This window comes from Astatotilapia calliptera, chromosome 14 (genome assembly GCF_900246225.1).
Source record: "Astatotilapia calliptera chromosome 14, fAstCal1.2, whole genome shotgun sequence".
In the NCBI taxonomy this organism is placed as follows: Eukaryota; Metazoa; Chordata; class Actinopteri; order Cichliformes; family Cichlidae; genus Astatotilapia; species Astatotilapia calliptera.
In genome coordinates this window covers 37,495,465-37,521,631 of record NC_039315.1, presented here as the reverse complement: position 1 = coordinate 37,521,631, position 26,167 = coordinate 37,495,465, and the positions used below count along the sequence as shown (strand labels likewise).

The following is a 26,167-nucleotide window of genomic DNA, read 5'->3' as shown; positions in this document are numbered from 1 at the left end:
AATTTTCATTTGTCGGGCATTGTAAATGCTGACACTGATAGATAAGCAACCGATAATATTGGCCTGTTTTAAACTGTCTCCCCCCCCCAGTGACTATATAATATGTAAATCTACAGTAAAAAAAACCCCCAACAACTTTATTTTAAAATACATAGCACATAGTGGTGGGACTCTCAGATTGTTGCACATGAGCACTGAAGCAAAGTGCTTTCCTCCACAAGTCTCATTCACCCAATCACACAAACGTTCATGCAGTGCTTTTAACTATACTTAAGCGCATTTAAACATACACCCTCACACCCCTATGAATGCATCAAATGCAACTTAAAGTTCAGTTGCAATCCACTGACCTTCCGACTAGAGATCACCCACTCACCATCTGGAGCACAGCCACCCCAATTTTAAATCAGTTTTGACAGTTGAAAAATTTAAAAGCATACCGAGCATACATACAGAAATATTCATCAGGACTTCCGAATGGAAAAGTGGTGTGTAATAGAGACCAAGGGTTCCATTACCCTTACCTGTATTTTTATTCACTTGAGGATTTGTATTTTAAAACCAACATAAAAAAGAAATATATGTATAGTTTGGTGATTCTTTATCAGGTTTGACGTTTCAGTTAGTATTTAAGTGACTGTTTGTGGACAGTGAAGGGACAGAGGGGGACTGGCCATCCTACCTGTGTCACGAAAAAGGACCTGAGTAAACCTAAATTCCTTGCACATGTATTTGTGTGTTAGTAAGTGTCTTAGCAGTGGGAACCTTTTCCTGGTTGCTTCCTTTGCAAGATGTGGAGTGAAAGAGTAAAAGCAGCTCAGTGACCTGCTTATGAGCTCCTGGAGTAAACCAATGGGCCAGGTGGGGGGTGTTTTGGTTAAGGTGTTTCTAATTTATATATAATTGATTGACGTGTATATGTTATTGAATTATTTATAGGACTTTGTATGAATAGAAATATGTCTTCCGTGTGTTGTATTGTGGTTTGATATTTGCTTATGTGGACGTTTGTTTTCTCGTTTGGTTTGCTAACCCCAGACTTGGGTAATTCCCGATGCTCACCTGAATGGGTAGAGTATAAAAGGAAGCCAGTTTAGAGTGGTTGGTTTTTGGTTTGTGTTTGTGTGTAACCAATAATAAAGCCCACCAGTTGATGGATAGATTTTATTCCAGCCTCGTGTCATCTTGTTTGAACCTACACATGACCGTCAGCCGAGCTGACACGGTGTGAAGTTATGAACCTGCATTCAATCCATCTACCTTTCTTCTGTGAGCTCTCTTTCAGTCCTGGTTATATGTAGTTCTCTTCTATTATTATGGTATTGTGCTACAATATGCAGCAATATGGTGCTAAATCAGTGAAGAGGAAGACTATTGCTTATAATAAATTTGAATAATGCTATATTTCAAATGCTTAAATATGGTTTAGCTGAATTTTCCTGAGAAGGAAAGACACTCAGCATATTTATTAGGGTTTAAGGATGCACACATTTTGATGAGCAGCACTTAATGTAAACTTTTAAATTTTCAACAGCATTCCTAAAGGTGCTTTATATTCTGCTATGTTGGAAAGTATTATTGGAGTTGCACAGATGTGCTCTCCAAACTGGTGATCCTTACTCAGCATCGTTGGTGTCGATAGACAGATGACTGAGGGTTCAGATCTGGTCCGTACATTATGAAGAGAAAACAGAGTGGCACATTTCAATTTGCGTTGCAGATCTGCATCATAAGCAGTTCACCAATCTGTGCGTTTATCACCTCAGTGGTGTGTGTTATGGGAGAGCAAGCACCTGCTACTGTCAGGCACCTCCTCGCTCCAAACCCCCAATATGTCCAGCGCTGTATTCGTGCGAGTATCCACTTGTGAATATGGCCCAGATATCTGTTCACAGCTTAAGGCATTACATTTGAGAGATTAAAACAGAAGAGCAGACACTGTGATTTCACAAAAACATTATGTGCCACAAATGAAATGAATATAATGAATAACTATATGCAGGAAAAACAAGTTTGAAAAAGCAATTTGGCATATTGCATACGCTGGCCGCTAATGTAATATTGGGTATGTTGTTGAAGGCAGTGGATGTCATATAGAGCCATGTAAGGCGAGGATGAGCAGTGGGGTAATGCACAATAACCTGCCGCATTAACCTCCAGCCATCCCCTCTTCTCATTTTAATCCAGCAAATTCCATTATTCCCCCTTGCAGGACCATTTGCCTGCATAGGAATCGTACCCTGCTGCCAACCTCCTTTTATTCCTGCCATCAGTGCTTGTATAACCTGCCTGTGTCTTCAGTGTTAATCTACCGCAGCTGGGCCTCAAGCACTTTGAATAAAAACACAGCTCCAAATCCGCCACTTTGAAAAGGCTACTAATTGCACAAAAGAGCGATCATCCCCTCAGATGGGTTTAAAGACTTAAAACAAACAGATTAAAGCACTAGTAAAGTGATAATGCGGGGTTCACTGTAATTTAATGCATAAAAGAGAAAGAAAAGTAGGGCATTGTATGCTTAGAACAATGTGCCATTACATACACCACACACTGCCAGGAACTAATATACTGGCATCACATATAAATGGATGAAGACTAAACCCAGCGGGACACACACACACACACACACACACACAGACACACACACACACACACACACACACACACACACACACACACACACACACACACACACACACACACACACAGACACACACACACACACACACACACACACACACACACACACACACACACACACACACATTAAAGTGCTTTTCACTGTGGTTAAATTTTCTCTGTAATAAAGACCAGAAATGCAGCAAACTTAAAAATCTACTCTAAGTTCGACTCTATTATTCTTACTGTTTATCTGTAAATGTAATTTCAAGTCTGTGCAAATGTGGTAGAATGAACATGTTTATTCAGTGAAGGCAGATGATGATGGCAGTGAGAAACAGACAAGCTCACTCCCCTTACACATCAACTGTACAACAGTCAAACATATAAACAAACAGCTGCTGGTTATGTAGTTTTTATTTCTCTACTAATTTTTTATGTATTGTGGTGTGTTTTTTTTTCAGTAAATAATTGGCTGCACTATATAAGCTGGACTGTTTAACTTTTTAGTACTGAACAGATTGTGTTCATGTACTCAAATGGCTCAAGAAGGCAATCCGAGTGGAAGATGAAGAAAAAAGGAAATAATGATTGCGTTTTTATTATTCTCAAAATGTGTCTCTAACATTGAGTATTAAAAAACCTTTTATAAATTGATGATGTCAGAGTCTTAGGGTTATTTATTTATTTTTTTAATGCATTGGTGTAAATTTTATGCATTTACAATTTGGGTATTTTATTGGCACAAACATCAGAACATTTCGAATGAAACTCAGTCGTACACCTGGGCAGGGATTTTCAAATACTGAGGTTGGGAGTCTCCCCAACAACTCTCTTAGGCTCAGTTTCCCCAGATATGAATTAAGCTGACTTCTAGACCATAACTTCTTTCCATATTCATTGAATTTTTCTTTTAGAGTAGGACTAGGCTTAATCCATGCCTGGGAAGCTGCTGATAAACCTGCTGAAAATTTAGACTTGAAACTAAAACTGGCATTTCCAAATGTTTTGTTTGCCTTTTAATTTATTAAATTAAGTCTGCTATTTCACTCCATGTGGTTCATATTTCTGGGTGGGAAATTACCTAAGATATCATCAAATATTTATGCAACTAAAAGAAATAAAATGCAGGTGAAACAAATTAAATGAAAATGTTAGCCTTGACTTTATTAAGGAAAAACTACAATACACTGCATATTTGTAATGAGAAAATTGAATTACTGCGGTCATTTACACACATTTAAGGGTGTTTTATTAATTTGTGAGCATGACTCGTGGTAGAGTGAAATACTTTATTTATCCTTCCCACTGTCCACTTTTCCTTCTCAAAGTCGGACTGGAGCCTGTTTTGTGGCTACTGGTCTTGCTGCACTAATGACACTGCCATCATTAGATTAAAACCAAATTACAGTTTTGACCATTAAATTTTTCAGTGTGGACAGATTCATTAAAAATGTGATAAGAGTTGCAGACGTAAGTGAAAAAAGAATCATTTGCCATAATTAACATAAAATACAGAACTTTGCATTGAACCCATCGTCCCCATTGTTCCCATTGCCCCCAATGCAAAATGCACAGTTCCCTCCAAAGATGATATAGTAGCTGAAAATTCTGATTTATTTATTTATTTATTTATTTTTTAAAAAATTAATTTAATTTTTTTAATATAGTGTAACACAAAATCTTGGCAACGAAGAAGTCATCGGGTGGTTAATTAAGAAAGCCAGTACCTGAAGTAGTGGATGAAAAATGAAATGATGGGAACATAATTTACAGCATAAATCCAAAAACTGCTAAAGATGACAGACACCGTGGAAATAATAAAGGTTAATGAAACATTCAGCTACGGGTCTCCCATCATTCTATTATGTGCAGTAAATCAGAAATCAAAGATAATTCTGAATTATGTTAAGACGCACTGGCTGTTTCTTATGTATTCTGCTACAGAGGCATTATGGGCTGCTGCTCACTTGGCATTGACCCACATCCCCAACCTCTCCTTGTTGGCTCTGTAAGTGGAGTCAGCTCATTTGTGTTGTGATGCCACTGGGACTTTTATTTTGTGCTTGGTGGATTTTACTTCGTGGTTTGGCTGGAGCTTAACAACCAGACCACCATGTGGATGTTCCCCATCCTCCCTCCCTACCTCACCCTGCCATTTTCTATGAAAAGTAGTTTTACACCGCGAGAAAACGTGTTGTTTTTCTTAGTGTGAACAGATCAGATCATAGGTTTAAAAAAAAAAAAATGACAAGAAATTGTACGCTTTAAAAGAAACGTGTGTTTTGAAACAGTTCCCTACGTGGCCGGACATAAAGATCTTCGAACGGCCTAATACCTAAATACGTTTTGTTTTGGATTTTTTCATCCTGGTCTGTACTACTGAGTAAAAATACCTCTTTTATTGTGCTGATTTGTGAACTTCTCTTACTTTCAAGTCTAATATATGTTTTTTTTTTCAGCTGGCAGGAGAAGCTCAAGAGCTTTTCTCAGTGCGACACGGTCCAGTGCGAGCTGCTCGCATTCTGCCAGCTCCTCATAACAGTGAGTATTTTCAGTTCCGTTACTTGAGTATGATATGCACCTACCTGCAGTTAAGCACATATTGCATATTCTTGCTTGAATAATTATACAGTAGTGATGACATGATTATACAGCATTAAAACCATCGCCAGGTGAAGTTGACAACATTTGTTGTCAGTTCTTTTATCGGTGCTGCTGAGAAACATTTCTGCTGAGGAAACACAGAAAAACAAACACAGCAGGTGTCAGTATTTTTCACATCTCTGCTATAAGGGTAGAGATGGGTTCCTTTAGTTATTTTTATAAGGTATTAGCTTGTTGGCAGGATCTTTTGGGTAATGTGCTGTGGGATTTGTATTTTGTGCACAGGCTATTTATGGTGTTTTGCAGTGTGCAGCCCACATTGGCTGGTAGAGGAGGCTGCTACTGTCATGGAGCGTCTTTGCTTTCAAAGGCTGTTTAAGTCTACAACAGTGTTCAGCTGTGTATTACGCATCAAAAGTAACATCTGCATTGATATCAGGACCTTAGGTTTCATAAACACACTGCATGATTGAAATTATGAGATGGTCAATGTTTTCCATCCATCAGTGATTGTAATGCTGTTGATCATTATGTAGCTTTCTTTATGGTATCAGTGGTATTAAAGTTCCACATCTACATATCTGTGTCAGAAGAAGCTGCATTCAACTGTGAAACACAAGCTTTTATACCTTGTAGTAGATAAAATCTCAGCTCGTGTTGTGCCACCTTCAGATGCTGTCTGAGATTTTTTTTTAACAGTAAATGTCTCTTCTGAAACCACACAGGGATGTGGAGGAAGTTCATTTAAACATTTTTCCTTTGCAAGTCTCCTGAAGTGTCTTTTCAGCATAATTCGGAAATGTCTGTCCTGGAAAAAAAAACTCTGGTTAACTTGATTTCAGCATCCAAGGTCAACACTTAAAATTAAATTTTGGATGGCCTATTGTAATGTAGTTTTGGGTTGTGGGCATTTTAAGTGGTGCTATATCATTAAAATTAAAGAGTGCTCCTTGGTTCCTCATCCTAATGTTGTCGTAAATCTATGATTACTGTTAGCCCACTCTCAGTCAGTAGTCCATATTACTAGTAATGCAGGCATTGGTGTCCTTTTGTCATGAAGAGTTTAGCCAAACAAAGGGTATCCCAAGTGCATTTTGATCAAATTTGAGTTTTGTATTTGCGTTAGTATTATGTCATTAATGTAACACACGGGCCGCGGTAATCTGACAAGGATGATTGCTACAAAATGATGCCACAGAAAATCTTCTTTTAGCAAACATTGAAAAAGAATCATTGTTCATTATTAATGATGATTTTTGGATACCTTTATTTCAGAAAAGTTAGTGAATATTTTTTTTTTTTTTTAAAAAGGAAGTAGAAAGAAAAACATTTTCGTCCACTCATCCAATTCAGGGTCTTGAGTTGGAGCCTGACATGGGGCCACAGGCGTGGTACGCCCTGAACAGGTTGCCAGTTTGTTGCAGGGCAACAATAGAAAGCTCGTAGTGCTTAATGTAAAAGCTGAGATCACACAGACCACAGTGGCTGCTTCAACCTGAGATGAACTTTAAGTACAGCAAGGAAACCACATAGAAACTGCAGTCTGGCATCTGAAGCGATCAAACAGCACCTGAATAACACTCTGTAGCTTCACCAAGTGACGTGTGAAATGCTTCCATATCCACCACCTGGATGCATGCACATGCATAATTAGTGCGTTGTAGTGTAAATTCCTCAAGGACAAAAAACAGACTGGCACGCGGAGCCTCCTGCATAGACCCCCTCTCTTACTATCTGATAGGGAGATTTCCGTCACTCACCCTAAAGTTGACTCGCAGATTTGGAAAGTGTAATAGAAGCTTTCAAAATCAGCATTTTGTGATTTACATTACTCACAATTTGCTTTTATGAGTAATGTAGCGTGGTCCAAATGAAAATTACAATGCAGGAGGAAAATGAGAATTTTTGTGAATCAGTATATTGAACAGTACTTTCAGATTCATTTCTTTTTGGAAGGAAACATTTCCCATGATGTTCTGTGAATGCACGTTTGATCTGCTTACCTAATGCTGTTTTATATGACCTGAATTACAAACAACGTTAAAGCATTTCATTTCATTTGTAATGTAAGTTAAATAGTCCCAGTAATGACAAACTAATGTGGCACTGGTTCCACTCATGGAAGGTTGAATGCAGTATTAATTGCAGTTCACATATTCTCAAAGTCATGGTGCAAATGGTCGACTTGTTCCACTGATGAGACTCTTTACAGACATGACGTTTAAATTTAATCCCTGCAGGTGTCAATCGGTTCTGTGAAAGATGGTTTGTGGCTTTTTTTTTTCCGGTGAGAAAATAGTCTTTGTGCTCGCCGTCTATGTTGCAGTCTTTTGGCAGATTTCAACAACACACAATGGCAGCTTTTGAGGAGTGCTGGAAGTGGATAAAAGCAAACCACAGTAATAAGAAGCAGCAGATAGCCCCGACACATGAGGGGAGTAATTCTCTCAGCAGAAAATAAATATGAATTGTACCACTGCAGGGAAGGACACTGATTGTAATCTGTTAGGGTGCAAACAGTGTTGCACTGTGGCGAGCCATTAAAAGGCCAATTGTCTGGGATATGAGGCTGTGGGTGGGTGGACTCGTAAAGCCCTGAAAATAGGTGTTGATTATAATAAGGAAAGGTTCCTCCTTCCTGGAATAGAGAAGGAAAAGCTGGTTTTCCAAAGGAAGTAAACGCGTTTATCCACATCTCGTTTACGAGCTGTGATCTTTTGTTGTTTTGGAAAATGAAGCAATGACTTCTCTGTCTGACAACAAATGAGCATTGAGGAGATACTTTGTGAATGCTCTCTGGTCTTCATGCTAGAGGAAATGCCATGCAGTTTAATATGTAGCCTGATGTTTCGGGCGATGTCATAGTATTATTTAAACATACACTTACTTGTTTCTGTTACTATTCATTGCAATATTAATCAAATCAAAGTTGCTCTATGCATCTTCCCAGAATGTTTTCTTTTTTTAGTTAAATGTGCCATTCACCAAGTCTCCAAGGAGCATATTTATGTTCCGGCTCAATATCTTGACTGATGACAGAAACATGAAAGGAGAGAAGGATCCTGTTGGTAGTGTTAAAGGCTGGTACGGGAGGCACGTTTGCTCTCATGCCATACCACAGGAACTTGGGCTGATTACTGTCAACCCTCAAATTACAGTCCTCTAAAGGGTAACATCTTCTTCAGTCTAAGCACCCCCATCCACTCAGTCCCCTTATCCTTTGCCAAACTTCAAAAATGAGACAATTAGGGAAAATATGGGATCAGAAATACTTAATGCAGCATGATTTCTCTTCATTTTTCACATGCCCACTGGACTTTGCATTTTCAGTAAGATTTCTCCATCATTTTTGAGTTTTGTTAACTTTTTTTTGGAGGAACAAAAATGTTTGGGTTTTTTTTTTTTTAAATTATTTTACATCAAGCTTCATTTATTCTTTTAGCTCAAATTTACAGTAGAAAATCAGTAGAGACTAGCAAACAAAGTCTTTAAATTAAGTGATTCCATGTTTTGGATGGAAAAAAAAAATCTCCATTTATCAAAAAATATTTTGCAACCATAATTGGATTATGGGGCAACCATAGTAATGTAATCAGCACGTTTCCTGCCATGGTAATAGCCTGCCTGTTGTATGAGGGTGGGGAGTGCTCGAGCCCTCACATGTTTGGTAAAGAATGTCTCTCTTTGTTGTGTGCAGATTCTGCTGTTTCTCATCTGGCTCTTCCTCTGACTCCTCTTCCTCCTCAGGTCCTGTAAAGCTGGACAGTTTTGCTGACAAGAGGCCCCTCCTTGGGGTCTGCAAGAGCACGGGGTCCTCTGGGTGAGTTCAGGCTTCGTTATAAAACTGACATCACTTCCTGTCGGTCACCCATAAACTGCAATGCAAAATAGTGACTTTGCTTCCCCTCTGTTTATAAGTCATGAATTATAGATTCACATCTTTCTGCTATAATGTTGTGCTATTCTGTGCGATAAGTGACTGACAGCTTAACTAGTGGAGGGGCAAAAAATGATGTTCTATAATGTCGTCTTAAACTTAAAGACTAGATGCCCGTTAAGCTCTGTCTTTGCCTAGTAAAGACAGGCATCTACTTTCTAATTAAAAGTGCACTTACTGGAAAGTGAGAAACTAAAGCAACCTGTGTCTCATGGGATTTAGCCGTCCTTTCTTTAAAACCTGCCAATAGTGTTTTACTTTCGGTGATGTTATGAAGGACAACAAATGCTCCATCTGAAAGTCATTTTTAAAAATAAGAGGCATCAAAGGACACCCAACATTTTGTTACGAACCCTTCACATGCAACTTGAGGTGAGCCACCCATGTGGGCTTAGTGACTATTAGTGGCAGTGTGGCTGGAATGCGAGCAGTACCTGAATGCCCCACAGGCTGGGAGAAGGGTGATGGAGCAGATGTGCAGAAGCCTGGGATTGTTAGGGTTAGGCCTGGGAATGTCATGTCTTTGTTTAGTGCAAGAAAACTTACTTCAACAGTGACAGACCCCGAGGCATCTTGCACTCCCTTCTCTATACCCAGTTTGTGCCCTCCCTTCTTCCCCCCTCTTCCACTTACTTATGCTGCTCTTCCAGAGCAACACAAAATTTAACTCAATATATCCTCCCCAGGAAATGAAATAAGGAAGTCTGTCTTCAGCTGGGTCTCGATGGAGACCACCTTCTTGATGTTTTCCAGGATCTGCCGCCACTGTCTCTCTGACGCCATTGCCATTGCTTCTGCTTTTCCTATGTCCTCACTGACACTGAGACAGGCAGCGTTTTGACGGTTTGGCAAATCACCCAGGCGTCGTTCAACACTAATGCTGAAAACATGTACTGTGTTGAAAAGCAGAAACCCTGACCTCTGGCTGAATGGCACAGCCTGGTCCTTCCCTCTACAGAAGTGCTCGGTAAATAACACTTTGGTCAAAGACAAGAAGGAAAAAAGCTTCCGGGTGCGGCGCTGTACTTTCCATCGGGCCTGTTCATAAACTTACTAAGGTCCTCGCACAATTTTTAGCATATAATCATTTTGAAATAACAGCTTTTGTTAACCACCAAAAAGGATGCCGTCCTGACACTTAAATGGAAAACAGATTGGACTCTTGGCTGCTATAGCAGTGCTGGTTTAGAAGTCGGTTCAGTCAGCTCTAGGCTTAGATTACAAGATTTGCAAATTAAAGGAAAACCAGAGAAGGGAAAAAGCATGTGTGCTAAAGCGCTGTACTTGTGGATTTCCAGCCAGGCACACTCAACATAATTTTATCAATGGAAAGGATTATATGTAAAGTCCAAACAATGTAAGGATCCAGTGATTTTCTTGACAGTAAAGCTACATATGCGTCCCTTTCACTCTGTACCAGTGCCAGAGGGCTTTAGGAATTAGTAAAGACTGCTGGTGCATTTGCAGACCTTGGTGTGTACGTCTGCTCACATTTCTGGAAAAGATTTAAGTTTCCTTCCCTTTCTAGCTGTTGTTATTATTTTCAGTCGTTTTAATTACATCCACAGGTATTAGTATTCTCAAAGTGATCCTCAGTGAAATTTTATGGGAAAGACCAAGGCGACTTAACTGTTTGCGGGTGTTTGAGTGCACACATATCTTGGGCAAAAGTTCAGTGATGAATAAGTGTGCTTTGTTCTCTGGAGTGACATTTCCAACCTCCATCTACCCCCTCACAACATCTCCACATGCCGAGAGGATGTGGTCCCCTCAATATAGACTTCTTTCACCATCAGAATTAATACTGCACGGGCTATTTCTAGACTCTAGTTAATACACATGGATGAACAGTCACTACTGAGGCCATGGACAGGCTTTTTTGAAGGGTTGTACAGTATGTCAAACAGTAAACAGTGTTCTACATCCTGAATGCCCACCTCAAGCGGCCCTTTTATTATATTGTTTTTTAAAAAGAGCGCCAATTTCAAAAGGCGGATGCATTGCACCACTGCTCGCTCACTCTTGTGCGTCACTGCTGAGTGTTTTTCTTCTAAAAAAAAAAAAAAGCTACACACTAGGCTGTGTAGGTTATTTATTTATATTACAAATAAGTATTTTTATGTGTTGCTGATGGGGCTGAAAATGTCTGGTAGTGATGTTAGAACAACAGAATCATCAGTTCACTTTAAATCTATAATTGTCAGTTGACAGCTAACTTGATTGAGAGATATTTTTTTTAATTATTTTGTTTTTTAAATCTATAAAATGGTGTATTTTGTTTTTACTTGATATACAAAAATTAAACATGATAATAATACTTAGACAATAAATGCATTAGTACCTAGAGGCACGACACGGATGGATTTTAGTGCCACTATAGACGTGTCCATGTGTCGTATACATTGCGTGCTTACGCCTTTGAAGGACAGATGGTTAAAAGCTTTCCTAACAAAAAGCCCTTAAATGGCGGGTGAGGTAATCGAAGGAACAACAGTGAGCATACACCCAAGACGTCAATCAAAGAGACTAGAGTCTGTGTATCACACGTGGTTATTAAAAGTCATTCAAAGTTGTTTTTTAAAAGAAAATTGATGTTATTGTTATTGGTTACAGCTTAATTAGCCAACAGAAGCACTTAGTTAGGGGCTTGGAAAAAAAAAATCATGGTCTGTTTTAGAAGTGACCTTTTCATGACATTAGCCACATGTCCATTTTTATGGTTACCAAGGCAACATTTTCCTCATCTAATATGATCGGTTGATCACATTAGTCTGCTGTTCAGAGACAACGTGCACAACACACATGACCCTAAGTAGTCACCTTCATAAATATGGCTCCTTTTAACCCTATTTAAGCGATTGACCAGTGTTTCCTGTTGAGATTGGGCAAGCAAATAAGCCATGCTTGCACAATAAATGTGAAAAACACATTGACAAATGGATATAGTTTTCATCTTTAAATGTTGAGGCATCAAACTATGCAAATTATCGGTGCAAGCTGATGTGCTTTGATTTCAGTTTCTACTACCTAACTCTAATTTCCCATAAGTCATAAGGTGCTGTTTCGTGGTGCAGTGTTACTTTAAAAACAAACCTAAAAAGCTACACAGAGGGTTGGGTGAAGCGTGCCTCCTCCCACCACTCACACTGACAGTAAGTGCCATGCAAAATCCAAAGTAAATGTACAGCAAACACAATTTCATCCTCCTGCACATTTGCATTTAATCTGCTTTAAATCCTTTAGTGAAATATCACAGGTTATTAACTACATGGTTGGAGGCAACAAATTCCACTTAGCCCACACAAACACTTTTGATGGCAAAAGCCCATTGAAGCACTAAGCACTAAGTGTTTCAGTGCATTTTCATGACAGGTTTTGCTCTGTGCACCGGATGTATCCTTTTTCTAAAGTGTATTAAATGGAAATCGTGAAGCATTTGTATAAAACAAGCCACCAGATTAAGGGATTTGGAGAAGTGATGCTTTTTATCCACCATGAGGTTATGGTATTCTTCACTGTCACACCATGACCATGCGCACAAACGTGCTGTCCAATCTTAGCTGGAGGGTGGATGCTGCCGTGAACGTATTTAATTTGTCCTGCATCAAAATTGCGGTAAAGCTGTATCAATTATGTTCAAGATGATCGGAGTATTTAGACACCGTGTCAGCCCAGAGGACAATCCACAGTCCTCCTTGTGCCCTGGCTGGCAAAATTGGCCTTCAATTTGTGGAAAGGAATGTCATGTTCTCCACTGAGAAAACCATTTTGATCACATTGTTCCCTGACACTTTTGTCATGCTCCTGCGTGGAAATGAGAGTAGCTGTAATCTGTTCTTTCACTTCCCCTTTTTCGTTGCCCCACATGTGGACACACATACGTACTTGTGCAGTGCATAGGCAGAGCTCAGGGGCTCAGGCTTCACTGTGGAACGTTTATTTTGACTTCCATGTCTGCTTTATGTCTGTCGAAAATGTGTTCTGCCTCGCCAGTTTTCCTCCTTCAAATAGGAAGTCAGATTATACTCAGTAGTACTGGAAGTGGTGCATATAAACACAGCCGACAGGCTGAATGATTAGTAATGACTTTTCAAACTTTTACCACAGCTTCATTCTTTAAGCCAGGCCCCTGTGGTCAAAGCAATTAATATTTTATTTTACTAAAGTTTAAACTTTTCCTTTCCTCTAGATTGAAGTATATTGCAATACTATTGTAATTTTCTCCAGATGTTAACTGTTAAGTAACACCCACTGTTGGAGGGCTCGCTATCAGTCTTAGATTAAGGCTTAACTGGGCAAAAATAATCAGATGCCTTTTTATGGCTGTAAGTAATGAAGTTATGAAGTTGGGGAAGTCTCATCTCTACCGATATTTAAAAGAGGTCCAAAAATGACTTTACTTTGAAGCTTCCCTGAGATGTTGGAGGAGACATACTTTCTGATTACATAATCCGATTAGAAGATAACAAAAATTGCATCCATGATAAACATGGGGCTGTAGAGATGGCAATCTCCATCCACCACTTCTGCCCAGGCTTAAATATACTAATAACGACTGAGTGGCATAATCTCTCCAGCATGTCCTTCCCTGCAGCCACCTTCTAGATTACTGTGAAATTTTGTACAGATATTTATGAATCCAATGATTTGGCTATGATTCCCTTTCCTGTACTACTTTTGGTAAGTGGGCATTGCACCAGCCACTATTACATCCCAATTGTGATGCATTTATATGCCTCCAGCAGCTCATTGTCACTCCCTTAACAGGAGTCCTGTGCCTTTATGACTAATAGGGCACACAGGCTTTTCTATTGGTCTATTGATTGCAGAACAACAAAGATTAAAAAGTTAATTATTACTTTTTGAGTTATTGCACTAAATATATTTTACTAAATGCTAGCAAGTAATTTTGTCTTTAGAGCTGATGAAATAGTCATGAAAAGTTTTGCTCTGAAAAATATAAAAGTTGAACACCGGCCTAAGTTGATACGTCACATTTCTTATATAGCTTTAAGATGTCAAAGCAGAAGAAAGAACTGCTGTATGACCAGATGTTTCTTGTGTCAAGTGCTTCCACTTAACATAGACAGAAAATTGGCACATGAGGTTAAAATGGGATCTAATGCAAGCCATGGTTTGGGTAATGAATATTAATACCCACTTCACTGCTGTCAAAGAAAGAATAAGCTGAATTTATTGGGTGCATATACATAAATCCCATGTTGATTTTTCCCCCATTGTTGTGCTTTTAATGTTACACATCTTTGAGTCACAAACTTGTAGGAGTTTTTTTAAAAATGTTTTGTAGCTAGTATAGTCAGATTTAATGGGTTTGTTATCTATTTAGCTGCACTTTTCACTCTAATGCAGTATGCTTTAACACATAAACACTAACAATGAGTAAAAGCCTGTACATGAATACACATGGACAAACACAGGGTAGTTTGTTTTCAAAATGCTGGCAATTATTCTTATTATTATGTGAAGTATTAAATAGTGGAGGAAATGTATTTCTGGCAGACATGGAGCTGTGGTTGAACTTTTTACCCTAATTACTTTCCTGCTAATGCCTCCAGCCTGCCGGAATCACTGTGGCTCCCCCAGGCCCCCAGTAGGCTCTGATGTGGCTAGTATTTGTGTGTGGAGAAGGGGAGCTCTGGGTTTCAGCAGAGAGCCAATAAGAGTCATAAGAGAAAACAAATAAGGAGGAGTAGAGAAAAAAACGTTGCACTGCAGTTTTTCTTTTCTTTCCCTTTGATTTCATAAATATAGAATTTTACATAAACTCATCATGGGGACAAATGTCATGGTAATTTGAGAGTTTTAATGATTTCTTTGAACTGTTAGAATTATTGTATGTATTGTTAATTTCTTTAGCTCCATACAGGGTCATAAGTATACATACAGGCTCAAATATATATACATATACACCCAATAACATTTTGTTAAGTGTCCCTTATCAAGTATGCTTTTGGTAGCCATTGACAATTTTCTGGTGTAATTCTAGCGGGTTATTTGACCACTCTTTTTGCCAGAATTGGTAGAGTTCATTGGACTGGTTGGGAACTGGTTTGGGAACGCCATTCTAGAAGCTTAGTGTTAGTCTGCTTTACCCCTGTAAAGACCAGTTTTGATGTGTTTTTGGAATCATTCTCACGTTGGACCACCCAGTTGTATGGTTTAAGCCATCAAGCTGTTGATTTGAAGTGAAATTAAGGAATTTGGAGGCAGTCCTCTTGCAATGTACCAGTACCACTGGCAAAACAGCATAATGCTACCACCACCATGCTGGACAGTTGGTACTATGTTCTTCTGTTTGAAGCTTCACCTTCACCTTCAAACATACCTCTTGTCATTGTGGCCAGATGGGTCAATCTTTGTCTTCTCTGTAAATAAAATGTCCTTTCCAGAAGGCATTTGGCTTGGTCATATGGGCAGCTGCAATTTTCAGTTGAGCTTTAAGGTGTTGATTTTCGACTTGGTCAAGTAAAACTCACTTTGGACTGGAAAGAGAAAAACTACAAAAACGGAAACTGCAAGTTGTAATCATCCATGATCTTGATCACTAACGAGAATAAGCTTTGGCCTTGTCAAATTAAAAGACACTGTGGAACCTTCAGCATGAATAATTAAAAGTTTTAAGTGTATGTATATGTTCGAGCCGGTATGTGTACTTGACCATGTGTAAATGAGAGAAAATCCTAAATAAATTCAAATTGTGCACCCATTTCTTCTTTTTTTTAAAAGTCATATTTAAAGTCATAAACTTCTGACTACAACTGTAAATGGGGTGCGTATGCAGGTGGAGGCTAGTGCAAGTCTTATGCTAGTCCAAGATTTTGGTTGAGATACAATAGGCCAAAAATTTTTTATATTGTTTTCCAAATTTTTTGTGAACTAGAACATTCGAGGCTGTTCCTACACCACCACTACTCTCTGAATAGTGGAAAATACAAATTTCTTGTAATTTAAAATAATTTTTTGCACATTTGATAATATCTCATTTAAATATCTGTACATCAAATAACATGTCTTAGTCGTGCTAGCTTAAAAACATGACATATGTGAGACTAGGAAAAATCAGTGATTGCCCAGTGATTACATAAAATCTTTTTGCATTTGATAATTGATTACAAGCAGTCACCCAAAGGCTGAGTGTACAACACCCTCTGCTTGACCACTTTGGATGACAACACAATTGTGCAGGTCGACTGGTGGCGGGACTGGTTGGTCTCCAACTCCAATACATCTTTGGCATATTTAAATGCATCGTTCATGAAAGCTTGTAATGCAAACAGTAATTTTCTTAATGGAAGCAAACAGCTGGACATTTTTTAAAAGATAACTAAATTAAAATTCATCCAAATTTACCTGTAATTCTTTTCCTTTACAACAACAGCAGTGGAAACTGTAGCTTCTAAGAGAGTTTATTGTCAAGAACACTTTTCTATCTTGCCTAGAATAAACGTCTGAGGAGAGCTCTGAGTACTTGTTCAGTGTTGGCATAAACTGCTGTCTGTTGGCAATGCTGATCCTAAATTTCTGGTTTTAATATTGAAAAGTGAGATTACGATTCCCATTCCTCAGAAGTTTTACAGTCTGCAGTTGGAGCATCAGAGTTCTATCTTTCAGCAGAAGCAGACTCAGCTTCCCAAACCGAGCTTGTATTTGTGTAGCATTTCCACACTATGTAATTGTCGTCTATATTTGGGGATCTTGTAAAACTTTGCAGCAGTAGGAAATGTGGTGAAGTCCCTTCCTTGTAAATTAATTTATTTGCCTTCTTTTTAATTCCTTCTATGGCTTCCATCTTATGCTTTCTACAGTCACATGAAATCTTGTGGTTTGGATCTCCCGGTTTAAGTTCACATTCATGGAAAGACGTGTGCAGATTGCCTCAAAGGAAAAGTGACAGATGTCAGTATGTTTAATCCAGGAGGAAGTAATGACACAATAATAAGACACGTGCCATCCATAATAGCCCCTAATGACCGTTGTAAACCGTTGTGTATCTAAAATTAAAATGCATGCTTATAAATGTGGCACTGTGCAGAGTAGTAGAAGACAAAAATGACCCAAGCAGCCAGCATTTACTGTAAGACCATCTGAAATAGTTATGCATTCAGCAAGTCTGCCCTGTACTTGTTTTATGCCCACAGCAATTTAAATTCAGAAAATTCTGGACCGTCCCAAACTGACCGCAACTCAAGTCTTACAATTTCTATGTGGTTGATCTTCCTAGCCTACAGGTGCTCGTACTGTAGTTTCAATGGTGACACTATTTTTTTCAAAGAAGTTACATTTCTTAAGGACTAAAATGCTATTTTAAATATACAATCATAGAAACATTGGTAAATTGGTTGCTGTGCCATTCTTCCCCAGACTAAAAGCCTTGGCGATCATGTTGACATTTTTGGTTTAAAATACCTCAGCGACTTTGCTGTGACATTAAATGTAGATGTTCCCAATGCTCCCCAGAGAACAAATACTGTTCGACTGTGTTCATCCCCTAACTTTTCACTCGGTTTCACAAGAAGGACACAGCGTGTCTGAGGCTGGCATTCTGGTTGGAACATAAAAATACTAAAGTTTGACACTCAAGTCCTCCAAGATACAAGGTCCTCTTTATGCCATCGTATCCCACAACAGACGAATTTAACAGAAATGTAGTTTCTCTCTCTCTAACCATGTTCTGTTGTCATTTTGCCGTTTTCAAGTTCTGTATCTGACAAGCCCTTTACATTTTCTCCTTAATTTTTGGAGTAGCTTCTTGTCCTGTCACAGGAAGTAAATGAGCCAAGCCCCTTTTCCTCCATCTCCCTCATTTTATATCCTTTCAGACCCAAGGGCCAGTTTGAGTAATAGTAATTGACACATTGATCTAATAGGGCCATCATAATAGGCCTGTTACTGAGCTGGGCAATGGTGCTCGGCGTCACCTTAACATGTGCAAGGACTGACATCCCGCCATGATCCATAATGATAATTGTGATTTAGCCTTGCTTTCAACCTACGCCCCAGTGTCCCCGGCATCAGGAAATCTTATTACATCTGACCCCACATTGCCTCCATTAGAACTAGGTCATTTGTTAAAATACTGCAAAAGCAAAACAATTGAACCCTGTGCCATTTTGATTCTATAACAGTGGGTTATCATTGTCCCTTTGAATCAATTCCAGGGGCCCATTTTTCGGGATAGAGCTTTGAATTGGATTGATCGGACTCTGATAATGCTGAAATCAATGATGCAGCCGCCTGAAAGTAAATTATCGTTGAGCGAAATTTTCGGATTAATCTTAATGCCAGTATTCTTGATTGGTATTGGTCGCTGTACTTGCAGGGCGAGCACCATTGAAATGTTGACGGAGACATTAACTGTCAGGATGGAAAAATGAAACGGGGATTCTTAGAAACTTTTTCCACGGCACATCTTCTGTCTTCCTAAAGGGGCAGGAGCCACTGGAGGGACGAACACACTTGGATTAGCTGGGTTAGCATCCAGGCAGAAAAACACAGTCCACACTTAGTCTTGAGACAGTGTTTAAAATCTAGGCTTAGGTTGTGACCCAACTTCTCACTTGGCGCCTTTGCTGTTTAGCTTCGGAAATATACAAAAGAACGTTAGTATGTACCTGTGTGTATAAATGTTTGTGCGTAAGCGTGTGTGGATGTGTAACACATAATGTTCCCTTAGAGTTTCACTCTTGTATCAGTCATCAAGATAGTTGCTGGGTATTGTTGCAGCAGTTATTTCATTTTGCATCTCTGGGTGTGTGTTCCTCCCTTTGTTTGTGTTAAGGAAAAAAAAACGTGCATGTCAGATTTTAGTGCCTCTGATCTTACCTAACACATGTGCATTTGCGAGAGTGTGCGTGCATGTGTGTGTTAGCAGTGAGTGGTGAAGTCGTGTTTGTGTCTGTGCTGTCCAAGCTGATTTTTAAACAGATGTTGACAGAGTGTTCCACAGGATTGTGTTCCTAAAACACCACTTATGAAATAGGAAAACTTTACTTATTCCATATTTGGGAAATTCTGTTACTGCTACTATCTGCTTCTTACTGCTTCTGCTACTTTTACAGCTATTACTAGTTGTAAAGGATTAAGTGAAGCACCGTGGATACTTTCTGGGTGCACTGTATAACATAAAAAGAAGCTAAAGGCTAGACAAGTTTGTGAAAACATCATCTACATTTTTAATCTCTGCAGCACTCCAGCTTGTCATAATGAACAAGTTGTTGAGATTCTTCCATCTTTAACACATCTTCAACAAATATCAGTCTGCAGGATTTTTCAAGTTGAAATGATGGCCCAGTAGTCATGAGACATGTGAAACACTGCACAAATACAGCGAGAGTGTACATAAGAACCATGGAATCCAGGGTGGAAGAAATGAGAGAAGAGGAGGGCTGAAGAGAAGGCTGTTTGGGGTAAAGACAAGTTGGGTGCTCTATCACCAGGTCCATTAAGCACTTCCTGCATTGGAAAACGTGGTATGGATGGATTCAGAGTGCCAAAAGCATTGTGCCAAAAATGCGTCAGCCTTGTTTACTTAACTAAGACTAGAGTGATGAAGGTGTTGCTGCAGAAGAATCTAACAAAAAAATGCTGGATCAGTTCACACATAATAGACTGTTTGCTCAGATTTTGCCTTGATGCGTCTGCTCTGCCGTTCGGTAACAAGGTACGTTGGTCAATCAAATAAAGGGTGGGCATATTCCAAGGGCCTGTGCTTACAGAGACACATTTGATTATTGAATCTTTTTATTGCAACACACCAACATCACTGCAGTTTCTGGGCACCAGTGAAAGATCACAGCAAGGCTCTGAACTATTAACATTATATTTTCTACATCTATTCTAGTCTTGTGAACATTGTTTCCTTACTTTTCATCCAACAAAAAGGATGTTAGGCTCACCTGCAGTTGAACTTGGTGCTGATAGGTTGGTGTTAGGATGCTAACATCTAAACTGATGTGGTGGTTGTAGTGAACATTAGGATGTTAGCATTGCTAGTCATTGCGAACATGTTGCATGATTATTGGCTGTAAATTGTGTTGTTGTGATGCATCAACGCTCTCATATGAGTAAAGGGTTATAACAAATTGAAAGCCCTCGCTGGCTGTGACCCACTGATTCTCATAAACAGGCACTTTAGAGGTATCACACTCGATCCTGTTCCTTATCTGTAAATGGCTTTTTTGGGGTCTCCTGATAATGTCATGTATGTTTTCCATGGTTTGCCTTTGGTATATTACACAGTGGGTTTATTTTGTGCGATAGTTTTGAATCAGAGTGACAGACAAAGAAGAAAAGCAATAGTGAAGACTGGCACGGCAGACGGACCTTGACGCAGGAGTCGGTCAGAACAGGGTGTGCTGCTGGAATATTCAACGTGGCTGAGGTCATCTGTCTCTTGTAATGGATGAAGGTCTTTCCATAATGATGTCTTCATTTGAATAATGTCCAGATTTCCCTCGGTGGGAGTTGCTGTAACTTGGTAGTAGCTGTCTGCTGTTGAAGCCACTTCCTAATGGTGTCTTCCACTGGCTCTACTCATCAGTAAAGGGATGTTATCGATCATGTCGACTCTCCTTCTTCACCTAACTTTCACAATGTTGATATAATCAGTGCTAGTGTGCAGCTGTTTTTGTGCTTCTCTGTAACATGTTTTTAATTGTTTTGGTTTTTTTACTCCATTCAACAGAATTTGAAGTTTTATATCACACCGTTTCCCTTTAATCTGCCATGAAAGTCATTGTTATATTTTAGAATCACTGCCTTCCATTTGTCCAAAAAGTATCCATGCTGAGACTGATGAGGTATGTATCTACACTTAGTATGCACAAGCAGACTAAATGGACTGTTGAAAGCACTTCGTCCTATGGCTCAAAAAACAAAACTAACACTACAGTTCACCCCTGAATCCTCAGCCAACACGGCACCACAGGCCCTGCCAAGGTTGACAGAGAATGGAAGAGCAGTAGAGGCGTTCCTCGCAGAGACAGAGAAGGGGCACAAGGGACGGGGGGTAGTGGAGGGGAGTCTCTTGATTAAGATTTATGTCTAAATTTTCCTGTTCTAGCAGCCGTTGCCTGCTGTTGGATAAGCTCCCTTACACACCCCTCTTCTTTGCTGTGTTGATAGAAGGGCTTCTAGTAAATGTGTTTCATGACAAAGCATTTCCCCTTTTGCCCTTCATGTTACTCCCCTTTACTCTGGATTCCCAGAAGGTGCAGGGCAGTGGGACGTCGGGAAATCAAATAAATTTTTGTGCTTCAAGTTTGTTTTCATACATTAATGCACGTAATCACAACGATTGTGTGATTGGTCTGTGAGCACTCCCAAAACACGCGTGACCTAAAGCTGACAACAGTGCCCGAATGCCTTCTGAGGAGCTCTGCTAACATGCTGCTCATGCTAAGCCTTCTGTGTAGTAATCCTGCAGCTTTGGATTATATAAGCCACCTATATTGGTTACTTTGAATCATGCATACGATGCTGGTCTCCCAAAAAGTAGATCTGTTTCGACAAGTTCAGTGATAAAGCCTTAAATGAAAAACTGACCACCAAAATCACAAAGTTAAAGTAGAAAACAGGACTTTTCATTCCTGCAGATGTAATTCTGTTAATTACCTGAAAACTCGTGTCTGTTGGAAACCTGTTAAACTGCACACACGCTGGAAGTGACTTCAGGCAAAATAACTATGGGCCATGAGAAGTGGGTGAGACCCATGATTGATGAGCGGATGATGAGACTACCAGTGAGAGAGAAGATTGTTGATTGACATATGACCTTGCTAGAGGGTCACCTAGGCAACCGCGATGAAGGGATGAATGGGACTGAAAGGTGAAAGAAAAGAAACCTACAGTTTTTGAAAAAGTAGTAACTTTCATTGTACAAAGAATATCAGGTGTGTTTTGCTTTTTTTAAGCATGTTATTAGTGTGCTTTACTTTCCACAATTTACAGTTTAGTTACAAATGGAAAAAGTGAAGCGTTTGGGTGAAAGTCTGAAGTCCCAGTGTTTTATCAGTGGTTACTAGATTATCAGTTCATAAAGTTTTCAAACACTTTAAAATTAATGGTGTTTAAAAATGTTGCCCTTTTTTTTTCTTTTCTCCAGGACGAGCCCCCCCTACTGCTGCGCTGACCTGTATTCGCTAAGGACGGGGGAAATGGTTAAATCAATTCAGTTCAAGACGCCTATCTATGACCTCCACTGCAACAAACAGTGAGTTTGGCTAAACAGAATAAGTAAATGCATTTAAAAAGACTTTTGTCATGTAGTCACATGAATGTTTTTTCCTTCTCACAGTATCCTTGTTGTGAGCCTGCAAGAGAAGATTGCAGCATTTGACAGCTGCACATTCACCAAGAAGTTCTTTGTTACAAGTAAGAATATTAAACACATGAGTCCTATAATGCTTATTTACTGCTCCAGGGGTAATTGTTCATATCGAACATGGCAAAAGTTTTAAATAATAAAGTTGGAAAAGAGTGGTTGTTCCGTTCTCTGGGTGCTCTGGTTTCTACTGCTGTGTATCAACTCGGCTCTAGCTGTGAGAACAGAGCTCACCTGGGATTGAGGTGAGCCGAGCGGCTGCACTAACCCAACATGAGGCAAATAAGTGTTGCTTTTTTCGACTGTGAATCATGCAAAGCTACTCTCTGAGAACGACAAGAAATGACAAACATTAAAATGCATAGAATACGTCTTCTTTCAATTCTCTCAGCCTGCTACATAATCTGGCAAAAAAAGAGAGGGAGGTTTTAATAGGTTACAGAAATCAATTGCTTTTCACATCAAAAACAAGAATGATTGTTGTCACATGTGGCCTGTCATTATTTTATTGTAGAAATATGTATTTATCAAACACGGGGCCAAACCCCAGCCCTGTACTTTGTGTAGTAGCACAAACAAACAGTGCCAGTCACGTAAAATTCTTTCTTCAAACTTAATCTTTCCAAACATGATCAGCGAGTCTGTCATGCCCGCATCACACAACCCAAACAAATACAAGGCACATCATTGATTATAATACAAGCCACCAAGACCTGCTGGAGTGGAATCCTCTTAAGCATCGCATTGTGACTAAACTGCTTTTATCAAGACAAGATGGTGAGACCCTTCATTTGAAGCTCAGCACAGGAAAACTGTTTACGACACAGCCCTCGCATCCTCCCGGCTGTACCTGCCGTCTCTGCTCAGGGAGTCTGTGAAAGAAATGCCAGACTGTATTACAAGGCCATTGCTGTCTACTTAAGTCATTGACTGGAGTAAACTGACCTTACTGGCTGGCTTTAATGTGTCTCCTCTTTGTCTGCCTGCCTTCCCTATCAGCGTCTGGGCAGCAGGAAACCAAACATATTCAATAGTTATTAATCGTTTCTGAATGCAGGGGCCTCCTCTTCATAACATCGTTTGGTCTGTTTTGGCCATAAAAGCAGTAAACAAAGGGTCCTGTGATGTGGGGAGATCTGCTTTGGATGAGCAATTCTACCTCTGCATGTGCTCTTCTTCTCCAGGGATGTGATGGTGGGCATGTCATGTTTTCATGAGCACTTAGTGTTTGTCCCTTGTTTATGTTCTTGCTTTGCATCGAGTGGTGTGTGTGCTCCTAGCTGGTGCTTGCTCAGCCCCAGAAACTTTCTTTCCCCTCTGCTCAGTCCTGTTTGGCTTTTGAATGGGACGACTCACAATCGTAGTCCTTAATGTGTTTTTACAAAAAGTGTGTGTGGAAACGTTTGAGGATTCATAAACAAGACGACGACTACTTTTCATATGCGTTTGAAACCAAAAGTTTTCCCTTTCTGATAAAATGTGACTGGAAGCAAGTTTTCGAACTGTGTCCCTCAACGTTAGTCTTTAATTGACTTACTGTTTATCAGTCCTGGAAATTTTAAGTAAAACACACTTGGTCATGTGCTGCTGCCCTGACCTTCACATGTATGTCTTAATAATACTTTTGAGTTCATTGTTTCGTAAATGTTTCCGAGGCATTCAGGCCCAGCCTCAAACGTGATGCTGTCCACACACTGCTCATGGAAGTGTTTGGTGCTGCTATGCAGCTTTGTCGCAGACGTCTTTTCAAACACAAAGGTTGTCTTTTACAACCTGTGTTTGCATGCCACAGCAAAATTGGCGAGTACTGGTTTTCTTCATGTGTTCTTCTGTTAAAATTATTCCTGTTCTTTTTTGCCACTTTCAGGAAATTCACATTTTTTTGCTTGTAGCAGGTGAAGTCGCTTTACATTTTGAGAGTAGAGCTTCTGAATTTCCTCTATCGACAGTTTGTATTCAGTGTTCATTAGTTTGTGTTTCTATCTCTGTCACATTCAGCTTTTTCTTCTTCATCATGTGTTTTTTTTGTTTTGTTTTTTGTTTTTATAATTTATTTCCCCGAATCTGGGATTTTTTTTACTTGGGTTGAGCTCTTTTGAAATTGCTTGTACAAAATGTTTACTTTATGTGGGCACGTTAGAGATAATACTTAGATTTAGAGATGGATGTTTGTAGAAGCTTTTCAGCTAATTAGATTTCAGATGAGTCCTTTATTAATTTGAATCATAATAGTGGGATGAAGCAGCCAGCAGTCAAACATTTAGTGTAAAGCCAAAACGATGCAACAGCCATTCAAATATTTGACCTTAAAACCTGCATAAAAATTCCAGGCATGTGCATTATTGACCTCACGCACACTGACCAGGTGTGCTCGTGCACTTTTGGATTGCAAGAAAGTGATTTTTCACTTTCTTGTGAAAAGAGGAGTTTCAATTTTATTTAAACAACACCTGTTCAAAAACATTTTTTATATTGTAATGTTAAATCTTTGTGGGATTTTTCAAATGTTGTTGTTTTTTTATGCAACAAATAGTTTAGACTGAGCATCTTGTGTCTCACAGAAAGGATTTTGCTGGCTTGGGTGAAAACCTGGCCTGTATGTTCAGGAAGGAAAAAGAACCTTCTAAAAACTGGGAGTATCGGAGAAGAAAGATCAGCCGATCCATCCATCAAGTCTTTTCCCTCTTCTGGTTTAGTCACATGCTCTCCACCCAGGATGTCAGACACTTTCTGTCTTGCTTGGCCTTGGAGGGGCAAAAAAACCTTCTCTGGCATCACCAGCAACCCTTGTGACTCACCTAAAACTCCCACCGACCCTCCTATCGGCTCCTTCCCCAACACAGTACACTAAAGCCTCCACCTCATCTGCTCCCTGAGCAATAAATTATTGTCAGCAAGCCATTTGCCCCACACCTCTGTGCACTTACATCAGCTAAGTGTGTTTGCATGTTTGTGCACGTGTGAGACAAACACCTACCTTTTTAAAAGATCATCACTGGATCAGCATTTTGCTGCTTTGTGTGTTTGCCATACTGGGAAGGACAGACTGTCACTGTCTGTGTCTGCTTACATTTAAAGATATTTATGATGAAATCAATAATTTCTTCATTCTGTTTACGGGCACATGCAGGCCTGGTTTTGGTTGATTCTGTCTTGAAGAGCAAACTCCTGTCAGATATGGTATTGGTTAAAACACGTTCCACTTGTGCCAGTGTTTACTTCTACATCGATAAAAAGAGAAAAATATGCGATTTTAGCGTTTGTGAAGAGTTTTATTCGTCATTCAGCACTGGTTACTATTTTAATCTGTGATGACAACACATGTGTGTCATCCTGTTTGTGCGTTTGTATATATCCCCATAAGGGTTATTGTGTTGGTCAATCACCAGAGGAGCCATCTTCAATTTTATTGGGTACCAGTCTCCATTAGGTCATCCTGGGTGTACACACACACACACACACACACACACACACACACACACACACACACACACACACACACACACACACACACACACACACACACATATAGACACGGCAGCCTCATCAGACTCCCGTTTATTTTCCAAAACAAGAAACTCCCCACAAACACGCGGTTTAAGATGGTTTCAGACACTCTCCAGGGAGGAGTTCCTGTTTTATGGCAGACCTTCAGTCATGAG

General features: G+C 39.6%; 1 protein-coding gene across 10 annotated transcripts in view; it reads left to right on the top strand.

The window, feature by feature from the left end:
• bcas3 (BCAS3 microtubule associated cell migration factor) overlaps positions 1–26,167 on the top strand; it is a 315,169-nt gene that overhangs the window by 8,838 nt on the left and 280,164 nt on the right. For all 10 annotated transcript variants that reach the window (XM_026193347.1, XM_026193356.1, XM_026193348.1 and 7 more), the window contains exons 6-9: positions 5,082–5,163; positions 8,974–9,046; positions 22,287–22,394; positions 22,479–22,555. In XM_026193347.1, coding sequence (XP_026049132.1) covers positions 5,082–5,163; positions 8,974–9,046; positions 22,287–22,394; positions 22,479–22,555 — 340 coding nt within the window. The remainder of the gene's footprint in view (positions 1–5,081; positions 5,164–8,973; positions 9,047–22,286; positions 22,395–22,478; positions 22,556–26,167) is intronic.